Raw genomic sequence first — 19,308 nt, forward strand, 5'->3', positions numbered from 1 at the left:
CGTAGAACGATTTATAAATCAATATAACTTTATAATCAGAAAATCCACATGCGTGTGGACTTGTACAGCTGTAAGTTTTCACGTATGGACATTCATATATTCCGTATTCATTACTATAAGGATTCCATAAAGTAAACGATTTATAACCTAGATGACTTTTTAATAGAACTATACCATCACACGACCCCAAAGTTGGAACATGTTGAAATCTCTTTAGAGGAAACTTTCGTCTTAGTAACACCTTGTTATTTTCGAAAGGTTGAAACTCGTAGACACCCTTGATCGTTGCATACAACATCGAATTTTTGTTACTTGACGATGATTTGGATCGATCATGATGAGCTTTTATAAATATTTTGTCACGTATTATATTTTTCCATGACTTCGAAACACACTTAAAACGCATCAAAGATTTAACACATGTCATCACAAGGATGAGATATATTACATCATTCGGAATAACAAATATACTATGATCCATCGACGAGCTCGTTGAACAGAAAAAGAATTATGCATTTAGATCTGTATTTTAAGTTATTATAAATCATAATTATCATTATAAAAAAGGCAAAAGTATTTTAGTTAATGTGAAGAAGGAAACAAAAAAAATCGTGATAGTTTACAACTTAAATAGGGATCAATAGCCATGATTAAGAGTTTTTCTTAAAAATTTATTTATTTCCTACTTCCATAGTTACATATCTTACTAGAATTTATTTGCAGTTGGAACTATATCATATTTTAACGAGGGTATAAAAGTCGTGGCCTTCTTTTCTTTTTAGTTCGTCTGAGAAAATATTGTTTTACTATAGTTAGAAACAAATTAAATTTAATATTCCTTTATTATCTTTAATGAGATAATTTATAACTTCAAACATGTATTGAAAAAATTACATAAATTAATACATTTTAAAAAATAATTTACCGATTTTAGCGATATTTTTTGTTTATCACCATTTATAGCAATGCTTTGTTAAATCTGTAATATGTATTAAAAGTGAATTATATATGCAATATATATAAATTATAATTATTTTTTGAAATATATCATGTTTGTTTGATAAAAAATTGTCAGATTATATTATAAATGAATTAAAATGTGTAATAAATATATTATTCATCATTAAAATTTGTATTATATGTGAATAATAAATTGTTCTTTGTAATATGTATTGAACTTATATTATAAATGAATTAAAAGTGATCAAGCGAAAAAAAAAAACATTATTACTATAAATGATAAATACTTTTTTATTATAGTATATTTACATAAGTTTCCCCCTTTTTTTGCTGGTTGTTATTTTCATCTTAGTGTCCATGCATTAAGCACTTCGTACCTATATTTTCTCGGAAGACCTCTAATTAAAGGTGGACAAAATCATCTTAATAAATATAGATAAAAACATGTATAGCCTTCTTACACAAACGTTATCACTACCTTACCAAGATAAAGAAGCTATTTCCAAAAGATCCTATGATTAAATCTAAGAAAGCGTAGTTTTTAATAAGAAAAATAGTGTAAAGTCTACGAGAACGAAACCGTAATAACCGCGGATTAAAAAGAGAAGTTGTGATCATTTTCTCTTTTTTTCCTTGAACTAATTATGAAGTCCAAGAAACAAAAATCTCTAGTACAACAAAAATGAAGTCACAAAGTTTTCTTGATACATAAAGAATATGCATTTTAACAATCTACTTAGCAGCAAAGACATGATTCTTGGTGCAAACAAGACTCTAAATATGATTCGTATCATGTTTTTCTTACTCTTGACCTAGTTATAGCCAACAAAAGAAGGAAAACCCAGACGCGGGGACGGGGCAGAGAATAACCCTAGCCTATAAACGTTCATCGGTATCATTCTTAAGCCAGCTCTTGTTTACTTCTACAAAGCTCAGGCAGGAAGTTCGAGTTTGGTGTTATTCTTCCAGCTGCAAACGAGGAACAATGGCTTATTATAACGTTTAAAAGAATGTAACACGTGTATACACGGAAATGCTAAGAAAATTACCTTTGGAAGTAATAATAGAAGAAATCAGCATAAAGCAACGTCTGAACGAGGCCTGCAATCCAGGCTGCGATAACATAAAAGAGCAACGAAACATAGGAAGTTGTCATGAAACAGAAACCTTAAAAAGATGCTCGTCTGCAAGGAATAAACGAACAGCAAAAGAAATGAGGAGAGGTGGGTGGCGATTCATACTTATCCAATGTACAAAGTGTGGTTCTGTGAAGTAGCGGTATACCCAGTTCAAGATGTAAAGTGACCGATATGCGCTGCAAGACAAGAATCAATAAACCATGTTAGGTTAAATTTGTCATCACTTCCATGATCACCTATGAACAATGTGAAGAGCGAGATCAAAGAATGGTTGATAATCCCATATCTCCATTGGTTTGTAATAGCACACAGGATTGTTACATATCCTGTTGGCTGACAAGCAATATATTCGTTGTAGCCAAAGGTGGTGGTTGTCGAATGATGTCTCAGTAAGAAAGGGATGCGAGGCTGAGACTCGAATGAGGCAAATCTGTCAATCTGATACCTGATGAATTATGTGACCAGCCTGTCTAATAGCTTAATAACGTATTTATACCTTAACGGGACATTCAACAAGAAGAATTTTTTCAATGATACGCGCCCTAAAATGACCTTAAGCAAGTGAAAACAGAGCAAATTTCACAACCCACTACATAGAAATACATACAACAAGAGGAGGTACAAGGACAGTATCAGCCATCGGGCTTCACCATTCTGAACATTTTTTACAATTTTAAAAAGAGGATTCATTTCCCGTCCCTTCTTTTCGTCATCTCGAACTTCCAGACAGAACTTTTAAACCTCAATAGAACATGCATTGGAAATTCTCAAATACTGAAGAAGAAATTAAAGACAACTACACTTTAGGGTGTTAAGTTGACTGCACGACACCCTTGTACCCTGCCAATGATTTGATGTGGCTAATTTCCTGGTTGTGCGAAGCAAATTTTTAGGCATAAGCAGCATTACCTATCCAGTCATGCATTAGGATATACGACACTTCAAACTCTGGATCTATATACTCACCCATAAAATCAGATCATACAGAATTTTGATAATATCAATGAATTATTGTAACGTTGCACGACCTTGTCAGCTAATCGAAACTAGTTCAGACTTCTCAACCTCTAGAGAATCTATGGCACTAAAGGGTATAAACTTGATGACACACTCAGCACTGAAAAGAAAAATTACACCAACTGCCCAGAAACTGAAATCAGTTTCTCAGACAGTGTGTTGTTGTGTTTGGGATCACAAGTTTATTTTTCAGACGAGGCCTAAGAATTGAACTCCGAAAATCAATCAATCAATTTACTACTCCTCATTCTTAATTTAGTTAGGATTGGCTATTATCAGTCCTTGGTATCCATTTTCCTCTATCCAGGTCCACATGTTCAACAAAAGATTACTCTAGCCCAGGATATTGTATCTGTTGGTTACTGGTTCACTTCTCTCATGACGATTTGTCAATGCACCATTAGTTATAGGTTCTTCCTATTCCTTCTTTCCTATATTAAGACATACTCTAAATTTTATGCATATTTATCATAATTTCTTCTTAAAATAATAAATAGAAAAACAAGCACCGATAACCTGTTATTTGAAGTCTATTTAACTTTCTAACCAATCAACAGAGAGAGAGAGAGAGAGAGATGTGACTCTCCATGAATAAAGAAGCTATTTAAAACAAGTCTCAATGAAAAGACGACAACAATTGTGGATCCAACAATAGCTTATCCAGCTTGTTCACATTAATATCCAATCTCCTTAATGAGAAATAGTTGCTACAAGCGGGATACTCACCCTCCACCCCCACCCCACCCAAAAGAAGAGCATGATAAATAGAGACTCAGAAAGAAGCCCTTAATAAACAAAATAAGAAGAAAAAAAAGGAAGTTATTTAGACATGAGCATAATCAACTCTTGCAAAAGGAAAGATACATTACCCCAAGAGTAAAATGTATTGTCCAGTCAAATTGTCTATGTTTCTTGTTCTCTGCAACAAGACAAGCTGAGGAAGGATAGCGACAGCTTCCAAGAATATGGAGAAGGTCCACATTACCTGATCAAAAATGCAACCACATGATGATGAATATACCATTTAACGAGAAAGTGGAAGCACATCCAAATGACATAATAATATGAAATGTTACCAAAAAAAGTCAGTGAGCTATAGAGAGTGCATTAATACCTCCTTGAAGGTAAACTTTTCATGTATAACAAGAGCCAATACAAGGCAAGGAACCACAAGGAGAACATGACGGAAAGTATCTTGGTCTTTGTCATAAGATCTCCGAACAATTTTGTGATGCCTCATGTACCACACAATTGACAAAGAGCTTCCCAAGAAAACCAACTTCATTGTAGTATTGTATAGTGAAATAAAGTCTGTAAATATGTCCAAGTAGCGAGTAACAAAGACAAGAGCATATAGCTCTTGCGTCTTCAGAGAAACACCTGTGAATAAATAATTCAACCATTAAGAAACATAGTCTAGTAACTGGATATTTCCCTAATGTACCATTCCAATGTTAATGGATGTCGCATGAAACGAGATTTTTCCCCTAGGGATAAGAAAACTAAAATGTAAAAGGAGCATAATCCCTTAACATGATGGCTTTCAGCTCACCTCCTTCTTTTTCTTACATATCTCATGTCCATGTTTGACATTTTCAAAAGAACCTTCAGACCCAGAGTTACTTTAACCCAGAGTTACTTTAACCTTTCGAGGATAATATTTCTCCATTAGAAAGTTAAACCAAAAAAGGAGTAAAAGATTATCTCTCTTAAAAAATTTCATCCCCTGTTTGTCATGATGTTTATTCTTTTCCTAAAAAAATAATAGTGATTCCACTAACTAACAACTTTTCTCTAGTTATTTGCTCTCGAACACTCTAAAGGAAAAGGACCTCTCCGGCATTATAATTTTGTTTCTGTTTGACGCTTCTCATTTAGTTTCTAAAGAATAACACTCCATTAGCCAATGAAGTGTTAGATTCCGCTTTCTGCAATAGTGCAATATACAGGGTAACTGTAGTTTATAGCCCAAATAATAGCTACTTAATGCAGCAGAAAGCACCATTTCTGTTCATTGAACAAGCTATTCACCAATAATTCACTTTCTTCATTATTAGCAGTATACTATATCTTCGATATTTTTCTCCCATTTAATAGCTCACACAAAATTTATCATAAGAAGTCAAGATTTTCAGAATAACGCAATTATGAAACCAGCTGGCACAAACAGATTGCCTCAAATAAACTCTGCCCAGATTTAAGCTCAGCAACATCCCTTAACCAACAAATCCAAGAGCAACAGGCAAACTCAATCTAAATGCAGTGTTATCAAAAGCGAAAAGCGCAACAAAGCTCTAAGGTCCGTTGGAACTTTAAGGCAAATAAAGATGGGCGTTTATGAGAAAAGGTGCAAATGGAGAAATCATACAAATATATATAGGTTTAGTCCAACATCAATAATTATAAGCATGGATAAAAAATATATAGACAAATCTTTTTACAATAAAGTCGTCTCTTCAGGAAATCGTCATTCGCAAGGAAAAGTTTATCTTAGAGATTTGATGAAGACATTAAAGCACAAATTAAGTGAGGCGAAGCGCTCAACGTGCATCGAGGCTCGCTTCAGCGCTTAAGTGTGCTTTAAACGCAAAAAGGCCACAATGTCAGTTGGGACTTTAAGCACAAATAAAGTGTAGGCTTTAATAAGAAAAGGCGCAAATGGAGAAAACATACAAATATATTTAAGTTTAGTCCAAGATTAACAATTATAAGCATGGATAACAAATGTATGGACAAAATATTTGAATCTTTTTACAATAAAGTCGTCTCTTCACGAAATCTTCATTCGCAAGGAAAAGTTTATCTCAGAGCTTCAATGACGACACTAAAGCGCAAATTAAGCAACGCGAAACACTCAACATGTTTTAAGGCTCGCTTCAAGGATTAAATGCGCTTTAAACGCACCTTCGACAACACTATCTAAATGTACAACATTTCTGAGCAAAACTTAATACATTTTAATCCAAAATCCAACCAATCAAGACAAACTTTCTATAAGAACTAAACATGACAGCAATCAACACTCCTTTTTTATGGCCGTGTTGCCCAGGCAGCTTTCGCATATCTCAACTAATTCCACGGATGCATCCCACCTCCCACCAGCAACAACAGGCATCAGACAACACTATAAAACTGAAAACTCAGTAGGCAAGAACAAATTACCTCAACACCTTTCCAAATCAACATTACAACAAACCTTAAAAACACAAAAATCCATCACAATTCCCATAAAAACCCAACTTCAACAAAATGAAATGCAATCCATTCAGCTCCATAAAAAAAAAGAGCCTACATTCCAATAAAATCACAAAAACTACAAACAATACCTTCCAAAACAACACATTTACAAATCCCAATTCCAAAAAAAAAAACACTAAATTTCAACATTTATCACTAAAACAGATAAAAGGGGTATCATAATTTGAGATTAAAAAAAAACATACCAGCACAAGATTTAATAGTATGGATCTTGAGAAGCAAAACAAGAACACTAGCCAAATGGGTCATATCCCCAGCAAGCCTGAATATATTCATCTTTTCTCTAAACAAGATCAAAATTGAATCTTTATCAACAAACCCCACCAACAGATCTACTCAGAAAAATCACAGATCTTGGCAAATTCTCACACACACACACTGCCACCAGTTATTTTGTTCTTGAAAAAATTGTACACAAATATTTCGGGCCAAAAAAGGGATTCGTTTAGGTAACGGCAAAACAAAACGGGTTTAACCCGTTAATGTGAATGAATGGATGTAACGTGGCTCGTCCAATCAAAATGTAGCATCATGCGTGTAAGATTTTTAGTAATACATTCGTCTTTTCGTTTTAATTTTTTTGTCTGAACATCTTTTTTTTTTGATAATTTTATAAAATTCACGTAATTATGTGTCAAATTAAAATAGAACAAATGAATTGAAACAGAAAAAATAATAACTAAATGTGATTATTATTCATAATAAAACATTTTTATATTTAGAAAATAGTAGCTACTTTTCACTCTTGTAATAATTGTTATTATAATTTTATAACGAGAAAAGAGAAAAAAATTTCCCCTTAACTATTGTAAGTGATACGTAGATATCCTTCGTCATATTTTTGGGACATTGATGTTCGTGTCGTCAAAAACTATAGCATATATTTCCTTTATACTAACGGACATATACGTATCATAATCTTATTTATCGAACCAATATTTTTTAAATATTGAATTGACAGATAAGATTAGCGACATATGTTACTATTTAGTCTTCTGTTAAAGTGAAGAACATATATGCTCTGATTTTTAGACAACGCAAGCACAAAGAATATTTGCATATTTCTTACAATTGTTCGAGTATATAATTTCAATTTAAAAGCAAATACTTTAATGATTTATCCATATAATCTATTACTAGTTTGTTAAGTTATAAATACTTTTACTGTTTTATTACTCATCACTTTTCGTCGATAAATATCAAGTGATTTTATTTATTAAAATCAAGAAAATGAAAAAAGTAATAGAAAGTATTAGAAAATGGTGGTTATATGTAGATGACGTTTAGACATATTAGAATTTGTATGAAACGGATTAGAATATTTAAGGTCAACTTTGGAATTTTTGATGTTGATTTCTTGAAGTATTATATTATATAGTTTTATAAAATAATAATTAATTATTTATTATTTTTATTAATATTTTGGATATTAATAATTTTTTAACACATCGTATGGAGTTTCGTGTTGCATGGGCCGGAGAAGAGAGAGTTGGAGGAGATTATATGGGCCTAGACCAATTGACAATTTATAGGCCCAACTCGATGAATGAGTAAATAACTTACGTATTCAATCACTTCATCGATAATAACGATATATTTGATATAATTTCGTAAATGAAGCTTAAGAAGGGTGAAGTAATTGAAACAAAAGAATCGAATAGGTAACAATCATTTGAACAACAAGATATCAGAAAAGTAATAATAATGTTGTTGTGAAAAATTAAACAACACTCGACTACTTAATAATTTTCTACTCTAATCACGAGCTTCATAGCCTCCTTTCAATATCACGTTTTTCGTAAGCTATGAATGTGTGATGCAATATCTAAGCACCTCTCTTTTAGATCTATGTGTATATATACCACTCCTCATACCCATCGCCCACCATATTGTCAATCTCTCACATCTCCTCAATGGGGCATCCGTGCATCTACTCTTCATATATGTCCAAATCATTTAAGTCTTGTCCGTCTCATCTCATTTATCACGAGAGTCACTCCCACTTTTTCTCGATTATCTTCATCCATAATCTTATCTCGCCTAAAACGCTAACACATTCACTCGTGATGGGTGTTTAAGATTGTTTTAGTGTTGCTGAGTTTGGACACACAAATAATCTAAACTCTAACAATCACTTGATAAAGCGTGCCTTTAAGTCTGACTATCACAATCTTATTATACAATATATGAAATGTGAACTTTTATTTTATCCAAAAAATCAAATCATATAGAATCAATTGTATTAAATAGTACTTAGCTACGTAGACGAATTAGAAAGGAAGATACAAACAAATTATTTTAATGCTAAATCCTTCAAGCTTAATCTAGAGTCCATTTAGCAAAGTGAATGCATTATATATATTGATTAGTTTGACCAACTAATTATTGCTTCATTTTTTATTTTCAATAAAATATGATAGAGATCCCAATTTGATATTTCCCACTTAGAGACTAGGAATATACTTATGGTATTTTGATTATTCCTTGAGAAAAGAAAAAAAATGTCTAACTCAAAAATGCATTAACAATGAAAAAAGTCAACTTTATCGAATTATGAATTAAATATACATCATAAAATTTAATTAAATTTAAATTTATATAAAAAAATTTATAATATTGTGTTTCGTATTCAGGACACGTTAGTCACATGTCATGTTTCTAATATCTATATAATTAATTAAATATTAATAAATTAATTTTGAGCTTAATTCAATTTCAGTTTCAATTTAATAAATTTAATTTAAACTCGTTCAATAATATAAAAGCTCGATTAATCTCGATTTACTCAAACTTGTATCCATTGGCCTCGATTTGCTCTTTTTAAATCTTTACGCAAACTCCGTATTCACTAAATTACAAAATATAACAAATTCTAAAGTAGACAAAACTCTTTTCTTAATTTTATTTCTTGATAACAACAAAGCTCAATTTTTTAGGAGGAAACAATACAATAGAGTATCTTGAAATACTTTATTTTGATTTTTCCTCACTATACATTAAAAGAAAATAATTATACCATATTCATCCACTATCTTTCTCCAAATATAACAATGCAAAAGAACTGTTTTTATTTATTTATTTATTTATTGTGTGTTTGATATAGACATATAGTAGTAGAAATATTATTGTAAATGTATTTGTATATAATATTGACAAATGTTATGTATTTGTATATAATATTGACAAATGTTATGTAACTTATATTAACTTGTATATAAAAGTGAAAATAGTCGTGTTGAAGGATGAAAAATAAATCATATAAAATATTACTCATAATTTTTTTTTCTATTATTTTCAGTAGAAAAAAACTTATATTAACTTATATATAAAAGTGAAAATAAGTCGTGTTGAAGGATGAAAAATAAATCATATAAAATATTACTCATGAAACTTATTTTTCTATTATTTTCGGTAAAAAGAAACTTATATTTTTTATGATAAAATTTTTTAATTTTGTATCCAAATTAATATTGAAAAAAATCAATAACGTTTCTCTATATTAAACACACCATACGAAAAGGGTAAATGATCACTTTTACTAAGTAAAAAAAGATTAATTTTATCTATCGTTATACTATCGATACAAAATTTATCCCATTATTACTTATATAATTCTGATATATCTTTCATCTGACATTTTAATAAAATAAAATCATGTGACATATCACCTCAACAAATAACTGCAAGCCCCTTTGGCGTGAGAAACTCTGCAAAGTTTATAATATAACAATAGTTGGCGTTAGAAACTAAAAAAATCCATTGATTTATGGCTAACTTTTTTCTCTTTTCAACTGTCGTGAGCGGAGCCATTTTAAACGAAGGGTGATTTAATATAAAATATTTTGTTAAAAAATTACGTTATATATATAAGTCAAATATTCGTTATTATAAGTATATAAAATAAAACAAATAATCAGGAATATCCTTTTCCCACCTTTTCTAGCAAATTCCATTTTTCTCCCCACGGTTTTATTTATATTATATGTTCATGTCTAAAAACTTCAATTTTTTTTAGAGCATATTCTATAGTTTCATCATTTTTTAGCTATTGTTATATAACCCCTTTTGATTTTTATTGGTGTTATAGTGATAAAGTTTGAATCTTTATCTATGTTTCTGTGAACCCTTTTTGGTTTCTTGAAGTATTAAACCTGGAATTTGGTTATTTGGGGCATGCAAATTCTTGATTGATTATGAAGTATTTTGGGGTTGTGGGGTTAATCTTGATTTGGTTTTTGGTTTTTGTTAGCTTTGTTGAGGTTAATGAAGGTCAAATTCTAACTACACTTGATGGACCTTTTAAGCCAGTGACTGTCCCTCTGGACCAAAGTTTTAGGGGACATGCTGTAGATTTGCCAGACACTGATCCTAGAGTTCAAAGGACTGTTAAAGGATTTGAGCCTGAGCAGATATCTGTTTCCCTTTCTGCTACTTATGACTCTGTTTGGATTTCTTGGATTACTGGTAAAAATGTTATCTTTTTTGTTTATAGTTTGAATTTTAAATTTTGAATTTTGAATATTGTTGTAGGTTCATACTAGTTGTTATTGTATTGTTTTCTTAGTTTCTTGTCATTCATTTCTGTTACTATCTGCTGTTTGTTACATTTGGACTGTTGCATTACTTTGTTGTAGTATTGTTCTGTTGTTTCTTTTATTTGGACTATCGTAGTACTTTGTTGTAGTATTGTTCTGTTGCTATCTGTTATTTGTTGTATTTCGATTATCGTGTTACATTGTTGTAGTATTGTTCTGTTGCTAGTGATAGGGGGAAAGAAGAGGAAATCAGATTATGTATGATGAGTTATATTTCGACTATCGTATTACTTTTGTGTCTGTTGTTTCTTGTACTTCCATTACTATCTGGAGTTTTTTCTTGAGCCGAGGGTCTACTGGAGATAAACTCTGAGGTAGGGGTAAGGTTTGCGTACACTCGACCCTCCCTCCCGAGTAGAGGTGGAATTATGATTTCAACTTTATAGGTTATGTATTTTAGAATGATGACTTCAAGTATTAATAACTGGTTTCTATGCTTAATAGTTAGATATATTTTATAGGTTTCTTTATACAAACACACTGTTTGAGTAAAAGCTACAGTGTTTGACTGACCCCATAGTGGCTTCTAGCTTCGCTCGTGCTCCCGAGAATCCACTTTGTGGAACTGCGGGGGTTAAGTTGTTGTTGTTGTTAGTTTGAGTATAAATTCTAGCTTGAAGAATTAGTGCTTGTATCAATTCTATATGGTGTTTCGTTGGCACAAGAGTTCTTAAGAAATGAATATTTTGGAGTCTTTTGTGGCATTTTCCCAATGCTTATCTATAAAATGTATGTTAAATTCGGTTATTAGTCACAAATCTGAGTTGATAAATATGGAACTTACAAGACCCTGTTTGGTTTTGACTCATATCCAACTTTTAATTGACACTGATATGAGCACAGTATTGGATATAAAATATCTTCTTTGTTGGTTTGTCCAAAGTTTAAATTTTTTGTGATGACGTATATTTGTCTTTACGTCTTCCATCTCAGATACATTAAATTCAATTATCCGCCATCAAATTTGAGTTGATAAAATGGAAACAAGATTCAACATTTTTTTTTTTAGTCATGGCCAACTTTGAGGTCCTGTTTGGCCATGAATATAATACAGAAAAATATTCGGTACTGGTTTGTGCAATTTTAATTTGTGTGAGATGAGATATGCTTTGGCTAACTGGTTAGAGAACCTTAACATCCTTGATCTGAGATGGAGTTTAAGAATTGTGTGGTTTACTGTATTTGCAGGCGAATATCAAATTGGCTACAATATTAAACCATTGGATCCAAGTGAAGTTGGTAGTGTTGTTCAATATGGGAAACATATATTTTCCTTAAGACGCAAAGCAATCGGCCAGTCCGTTATTTATAATCAACTTTATCCATTTGAAGGACTTCAGAACTACACTTCTGGTATTATACACCATGTCCAACTTACAGGTATGCTAGCTGAAACTTCATAGCTGTTTTTCTGGTCTAGTTAAATTTCCGTAGCGATATGTTCGGTGTTCAGCAGAAAGTCACTGAGATTGTCAAATCCATTCACCGATTTTCTACTTGTGAAGGAGTTTAAAGAGACCATTCTTTAGTGTAGCACTTCCTCTCGGCCTGTCCTATGTTTTTGTAGGAGTTGTTATGAACAACCTCGTACTTGTAATTACTATTTTTATGTTTTACATGACCTGAGATGAGTTTTGATGAAGTAATATTGTCACCGAGAATTCATATAGCTGGCACTATCTAGGCTTCGACCATTGTAATAATTTCAGAAAGCAAGTCTCCCTGTAATGATTGGTCTCTCATGTTTGATTTAGTCATTTACTGCAATTTTTTCCTGCTGCAGGATTGAAACCAGACACATTATACTATTATCGATGTGGAGATCCTTCTATACCAGCTATGAGTACTATCTATCATTTCAAGACCATGCCTATTTCGTCTCCAAAGAGTTATCCGAAGAGAATAGCAATTGTAGGGGACCTTGGTCTTACATACAATACCACTTCTACAATTAGCCATTTGATGGGAAACAATCCAGATCTTGTTCTATTAGTGGGAGATGTTACGTATGCTAACTTGTATCTCACTAATGGAACTGGTTCAGATTGCTATTCATGCTCATTTCCCGACACTCCAATACATGAGACATATCAACCTCGGTGGGACTATTGGGGAAGGTGAGAACTTGGAATCATTTTTGCCCATTCAAAATTTTTCTTTACGCATCTCGAGTAAAGTAACAAAATACGTGATTCATTACCATAGAACAAAATGGATAGTTCAACTTCTGTACTGAGAGTTTAGTATTTAACAGAGATAATCCCTAACTAATCTTCATAAACGACCAGCTTTTTTTATTTCCTTTCAGAGCATGAAAACATGTATACTTCGCTAGTTTAACTGGTGCTTCTGTTTCTGACATTGTCACGATAGATATATGCAACCGTTAGTGTCCAAAATTCCCATCATGGTGTTGGAGGGGAACCATGAGATAGAAGAACAAGCTGAAAATCAGACATTTGCAGCATATCGTTCTCGCTTTGCTTTCCCATCAAAAGAAAGTGGATCATCATCCCCGTTATACTATTCTTTTAATGCGGGAGGCATACACTTCATCATGCTTGGGGGATATGTCGCCTATAATAAATCAGGTAAACTACAAACCCAACCTTTTCTTCAATTTTGTTACTATTGTCCCTTTGGTTACGCTTGTAATCAACTTCGACAAATTATCTCAAATCATCGATCAGCTGGAATCTATCGTGTTTTCACTTCTTTGCCGTTCTGCTAAATTTCGTAAAGTGTCATGATTCTCTAAGCTTATGATTACAGATGATCAATACATGTGGTTGGAGAAGGACCTGGCTAACGTTGATAGGACAGTTACTCCATGGCTAGTTGCCACTTGGCATCCACCTTGGTACTCTACTTACACAGCACACTATCGAGAAGCTGAATGTATGAAGGTAGCAATGGAAGAATTGTTGTACGAGTATGGTGTCGATTTAGTCTTCAACGGACATGTAAGTACAAGACTAATGTACCGATATCCAAGAGCACATAAACTACTTTGTTCCCTTCTTAGGTGCAGCAAAATAACATAGATGTCGGATACTGATGAATTGAAGAAATCTACAGGTTCATGCCTATGAAAGGTCCAACAGAGTCTATAACTACACACTGGACCCTTGCGGTCCAGTCCATATAACTGTCGGTGATGGCGGAAACCGCGAGAAGATGGCGATAGAACACGCTGACGAGCCAGGAAAATGTCCTGAACCATCTAGCACACCAGACAAATTTATGGGTGGATTCTGTGCCTATAATTTTACATCAGGTCCAGCAGCCGGCAACTTCTGCTGGGATCAACAACCTGAATATAGTGCATATAGAGAAAGTAGCTTCGGCCATGGAATACTCGAGGTAAATATACATCTCTTTCACCATAACACACCTCGATACTGAGTTTGACTATGTTTTGTAGCCGAAGATCATTTGGAGACCTCATTCTATAGACCGTTTGACAATTGCCAAAACTTGTCAAATGCCTATAAACCAAAATAATGCGCTCCCACGACTTTGGTCTAGTGGTTAGGGACACGTCACGAGTTTGAATCCTATCTAGGTGATCAAAAAGCTTGGTATTTGAGTAACGAAAGGTAGGGTAGAGGGGCGAACCATGTACCACCATACCCTCGGGGATTTCTTGGTTACGAAAGAAGTCTTGAAGAGTCATATTATAGATTGTTCGAGTGATTCATCCTGCTATGCATAGGTTCGACTTTCAAGATAAAGAGATAGACCCCTTCCATTTCTTTGATACACACGACTTTTTCACCGAGTCTACTTCCACTGTTGCTTGAGCGACAACCACCTTGCGTCCCGTTCTAGTTCTTGCATATTTTAATTCTTGTGGTTAACATTTTTGCAGGTGAAAAATGAGACACATGCTCTATGGACATGGCATAGGAACCAAGATATGTACAATAAAGCTGGAGATATAATTTACATAGTGAGACAACCTGAGAAATGTCCTATTAAACCAAAGGTAATTAAGCCCTGGTTATTACAAAATTACAAATTTGATTTGATGAAAAAATTAATCTAACCCCAAATTATATAGAGAAAAAAATTTCCACTTTTTGGAAATTTTGATTCACAAATCATAGTATTTGATAACACTAATATTTTTTAGTACAACAAAAAATGTTAAGAAATTCCACATTTGTTGTATATTTTTGGAAGAGATTACTATATTTGAATTTTAATATTTCATGTAATTTTTATTTGATTTGTTATGAATGTAATGGAAATACATTTCCTCTTTCATTTTATTAATCAGTTAGATCGTTTAGTTGCTGGTTAGAGTTATGCAGATGGTAGAAACACAAGGATTTAGATATTTTATTTTTTATTTTAAATAAAATAATATGTAATTGATCTAAAACTATTTTTTTAAAATGTGGGATTGTAAAAAGATAACAAAACATAGAACATACAAAACAACTAAAATGCCATAACACATGATATTTAGCTATGCAAATTTTAAATTTTTAATGCATGAATAATTTTCTTGTTAATTAGCAACCAAATGACTCCATAAATTCTTTTTTTTAAAAATACTTTTATTTTATACCATCATAAAGTTATTGTGCAATTCATATGCATTAATTTGGTTGAATATCATATTTTTCTGAAATTTATTTATTATTAAACTCATTTTCTGCTTTTTAATTATTATTTTTTCAAATCTTAACAGAAGCAGATGATGGGAAACAAAGGCAAACGTTATTAGAGACAATGTTTCATCAATTTGCAGTTTATTAATCATAAAGAATAAAAGAGTTAAAAGTTTTATGACTATATTTGTTATGATCGAAATAACTAGATGTTATGCAGAAATTAGCAAAACAAATTTTGAAAGGTCAGGAATTAAAAGACAAACAAGTTATATCAAAAGAGAGTAACGTGGGTTGATTGAAATCAACTTATGTCTATAAGAGCAGATGTGAAATTCACTATATTTATTCAAAACTAAAAGACGTAAACAAAATTCTCTATATTTAGCGATTTAGCACTGTTGAAACATTACCTTATATTATCTTGATGGGATGTAACATCAAGGTACATGTGGGCCCACCACTTTGTCATTTTCACTCAAATATATTATAAAACTCGTGACGTATATCTAACTGACACATAACGTGTTTCGTTCTAATGATTTAAAAGACCAAAATGTTACTCCCAAAAGGGCTAAACTTTTCATAATAGCAAAATGAAAAAATTAATTTTCTAACCAAAATTGTAATGTCCTAGCCTTAAATTACTACCAAAAGTATGGCTATATTTCTAAACATGAATGGCTACAACTTCAATAGTTGAAAAACAAGAAGTAATAGAAGCATAGAAATTGCAACATGAACTAAATTTGACTTGTTATAAGAACCATTAGATGTCTCTGAGTCTGGAATCCCCGGACCGCGCGGTGTCGTTCCTCCGTTGCTATTCAAAGGAAGAGCAGTCCCCGGTGGTGGTGGTGGTGGAAATAGAATTGGCGTCGTGGTGGTTGCCCCTCCAGTACCACCACCGGGGGTGCTCGGAGTAGTAGTAGTAGAGCCACCAGCAGTACTGCAAATAAATCAAGTTCAATACAATATATTTTGTGTATCACAAGTCACAACAAGTGAATTTCATTTAAAGTCATCGTTTAATTGACCTATTCCGTTAATTGACTATCTGAACTCTAATGCTCCGTTGACCGTGATGCATTGGTATGCAACACAAAACTATGTGGTAACATCCAACATAACTGTTAATTGACTACCTGAACTCTCGACTTATGTTTTGATCGTGATGCATTGGTATGCAACACAAAACTATGTGGTGACATTCAATATAACTGTTAATTGACTACCTGAACTCTCGACTTATAATGCTCGGTTGATTGTGATGCATTTTTATGCAACACAAAACTATGTTTTAACATCCAACATGACTAATGTTATTCGTCGTTGTTCAAACTTTTCAAAAATATTATCAAGTCGTCAGGAAACATTTGAAGTATCCGACACAACACACGTACAAATAAATAACAATATTTCGAAGAATCTGAAGAATGTTATATTATATTATATTGTCAAAATCAAAATGGTCTGTTCGAGATGACTATTTCCTATAGCTGGCTTTTGCAGCCTTTCTCAGACTATATACCCTATGCATAATGACATTACACATTCTTTAACATACACAATAATTTCAAAACACCATTTTAAAAAATTAAATTCGATAATAATGTACACAATAATTTCAAACACCATTTCAAAAATCACGTGATAATTTTTTTTTTCCTTAAATTTCGTGACAAATCAAATTAGACCATTCATTGTGAAATGAACGGAGTACTGCTATAGTCTTTTTTTTTCTTATCAAAACTTATTGTGGTTTCATAGCTCTATTATCTGAACTTAAATACTAGACTTACTAGACGTTTTGATCATAAATTTCAAATATTTTTTTATTTGATCTTAAATAGGATTTTGTTTTAATTTCACTTTGAATAGAGAATATCCAACATTCTTTTGGTAGCCAAAGTTAAAAAGAAAAAAGAAACAAACCCAATCTGCAAACAAATATAATAACCTAAGAAGTGATTTTTGCTGTCTACAATATTCCCTAAGCACTTTTTTTTTTTTTTAAAACTATTAGTAAGACAACTTTTACAAAATTATCAAGAATTACCATATTTATACTCAAAAGAAAAAGGAAAAGCAATGTGAGAGAAATTAAAGTTGAAGTTCATACCTAGGAGATGCTGGATAAACACAAGATCCATAACCTACATTAAACACAAAAAATCATAAAAAAAAAAAAAACTTAATCAATACTCAACAAATAAAATTTAATATATATTTCCTTTCGATTCATTTTATATAATAAATTCAAAGTACGACGATCAAATTATTCGAGTGTTCTAAATAAAATTTACATATTCAATAATCTACATTTAAAAAAAACTTTTCTTTTTTAAAATAATCAACTAGTATTCAAAATACATTAAGATCGAAATCTTTAATTAAATAAAAAAAAAAGAAGCTAGGGACTTTAACTCATACTCTCATAGTAATAGTAAATAATTCAAAACATTTTCTTTAAAAAAAAATAAACTTTTTTCTTGTACACCCAAACAATAATCGTATTGAAATGTCAATCACCGCATTATGTCTCGTGTTCAAATCTTAAGTATAAAAAAAAATCTTATTAGACCCTATAATCAAAGCTTCAATATAAATATAAAAGATTGAGTAGTGTGCGAAATCAATATAGCACTCCACCTTTAACCAGAAGTCTCGAATTCAAAACTCTGAATATAAAAAATTATTGGAAATATCACAGCTAACTAGAAATAAGCAGTGCGACCAATCAGACTCCAATAGTACAGATAGAGAAAAGTTAATGAAAGAAATGATTACTTGGATCAGTTTTAGCAATAGTAGCAGTGCCAGCAAAGTCACAAGAACCAGGTGCTCTATTCATTCTTTGATAAAATCCATTAAATGCATAAGAAGCATGAGCTTGAATAGTATTAGGAAGATAACAAAGTCCATTTTCTAAAATTGGTGCACAATCAGCACCAGAAAAACAAGCATAATCTAAAGCATTTTGTAAAGATTCTTCACTTGCATCACTTCTTGCTACACACCATGTTGCTTTAACATGGTTTAAAGATGAAAAAATTATTATCATTACAATAAATAACAAGTGAAATGGTGGTGGTCTTGCCATGGATTTTGAAGGGGGGTGGAAAAAGATCAAGAAATTATATGGGGTTTTGTTGCTTTTGCTTTTTTTTGGTTTGTGGGGTTTGAAGAGTTGGAAATTTGAGTGAGACAAGTTGTTTTTTTTTTTGGTTAAAGGGAAAAAGAGAGTGTTGTGGTTTAGGGTAGACAAATGGACCACAAGTGAAGTATGGGATGGGGTGTGGGGGGTTAAGTCGAGATGATATCGGTATTTAAAGTTGAAGCTTATAAGAGGGTATCAACTTTAAATGACAAAATTAAGATGTATATCAGACCCTTTTTCCTTTTAAAGTTTATTCATTTTTATAGTGTAAGATATAGTAATAATAATTGATTTTGTTTTGATATAGTGTAGACAGAGGGGGTGGTGGTAAATCAAGGCGATTAAAGTTTACGAGTCATTATATTATTTTTGAGCTAGGTTTACGAATTTTTATAGTGTAAGATGTAGTAATAATAATTGATTTTGTTGTGGTATAATGTATAAAAATGGGGGGGGGGGAGGGGGGTTTAAGTAAGGCAATTAAAGTTTATGAGTTTCTATATTATTTTTGAGTTACGATATACTCCCTCTTTCGCTATTTAGTTGTTCACTTTATAAAA

General features: G+C 32.1%; 3 protein-coding genes across 4 annotated transcripts; 1 reads left to right on the forward strand and 2 right to left on the reverse strand.

The window, feature by feature from the left end:
- Positions 1–1,555: 1,555 nt before the first annotated feature.
- LOC107029174 (ER lumen protein-retaining receptor) lies at positions 1,556–6,826 on the reverse strand. Its single transcript, XM_015230525.2, has 6 exons — positions 6,560–6,826; positions 4,231–4,496; positions 3,986–4,101; positions 2,202–2,275; positions 2,010–2,073; positions 1,556–1,929 (listed from the first exon to the last, which is right to left on the reverse strand). Exons 1-6 carry the CDS (start codon positions 6,648–6,650, stop codon positions 1,893–1,895), a joined length of 648 nt encoding a protein of 215 aa, XP_015086011.1. The 5' UTR covers positions 6,651–6,826; the 3' UTR covers positions 1,556–1,892.
- Positions 6,827–10,400: 3,574 nt separating this feature from the next.
- LOC107029810 (purple acid phosphatase 15) lies at positions 10,401–15,764 on the forward strand. 2 transcript variants are annotated; one of them, XM_015231257.2, is made up of 8 exons: positions 10,401–10,838; positions 12,158–12,349; positions 12,753–13,086; positions 13,343–13,560; positions 13,742–13,932; positions 14,048–14,332; positions 14,841–14,957; positions 15,669–15,764. In XM_015231257.2, the coding sequence occupies exons 1-8, from the start codon at positions 10,568–10,570 to the stop codon at positions 15,702–15,704; spliced, it is 1,644 nt and encodes a 547-aa protein (XP_015086743.1). In that variant the 5' UTR covers positions 10,401–10,567; the 3' UTR covers positions 15,705–15,764. The 2 variants fall into 2 exon arrangements, with proteins under 2 accessions (XP_015086743.1, XP_015086742.1); XM_015231256.2 differs by lacking the exon at positions 15,669–15,764 and having other exon boundaries at positions 14,841–15,243.
- A 332-nt stretch (positions 15,765–16,096) lies between these two features.
- LOC107030705 (PLASMODESMATA CALLOSE-BINDING PROTEIN 3) lies at positions 16,097–18,867 on the reverse strand. The gene is made up of 3 exons (XM_015231973.2): positions 18,379–18,867; positions 17,711–17,744; positions 16,097–16,537 (listed from the first exon to the last, which is right to left on the reverse strand). Exons 1-3 carry the CDS (start codon positions 18,689–18,691, stop codon positions 16,273–16,275), a joined length of 612 nt encoding a protein of 203 aa, XP_015087459.1. The 5' UTR covers positions 18,692–18,867; the 3' UTR covers positions 16,097–16,272.
- Positions 18,868–19,308: the final 441 nt, after the last annotated feature.

This window comes from Solanum pennellii, chromosome 9, assembly GCF_001406875.1.
Source record: "Solanum pennellii chromosome 9, SPENNV200".
Lineage (NCBI taxonomy): Eukaryota > Viridiplantae > Streptophyta > Magnoliopsida > Solanales > Solanaceae > Solanum > Solanum pennellii.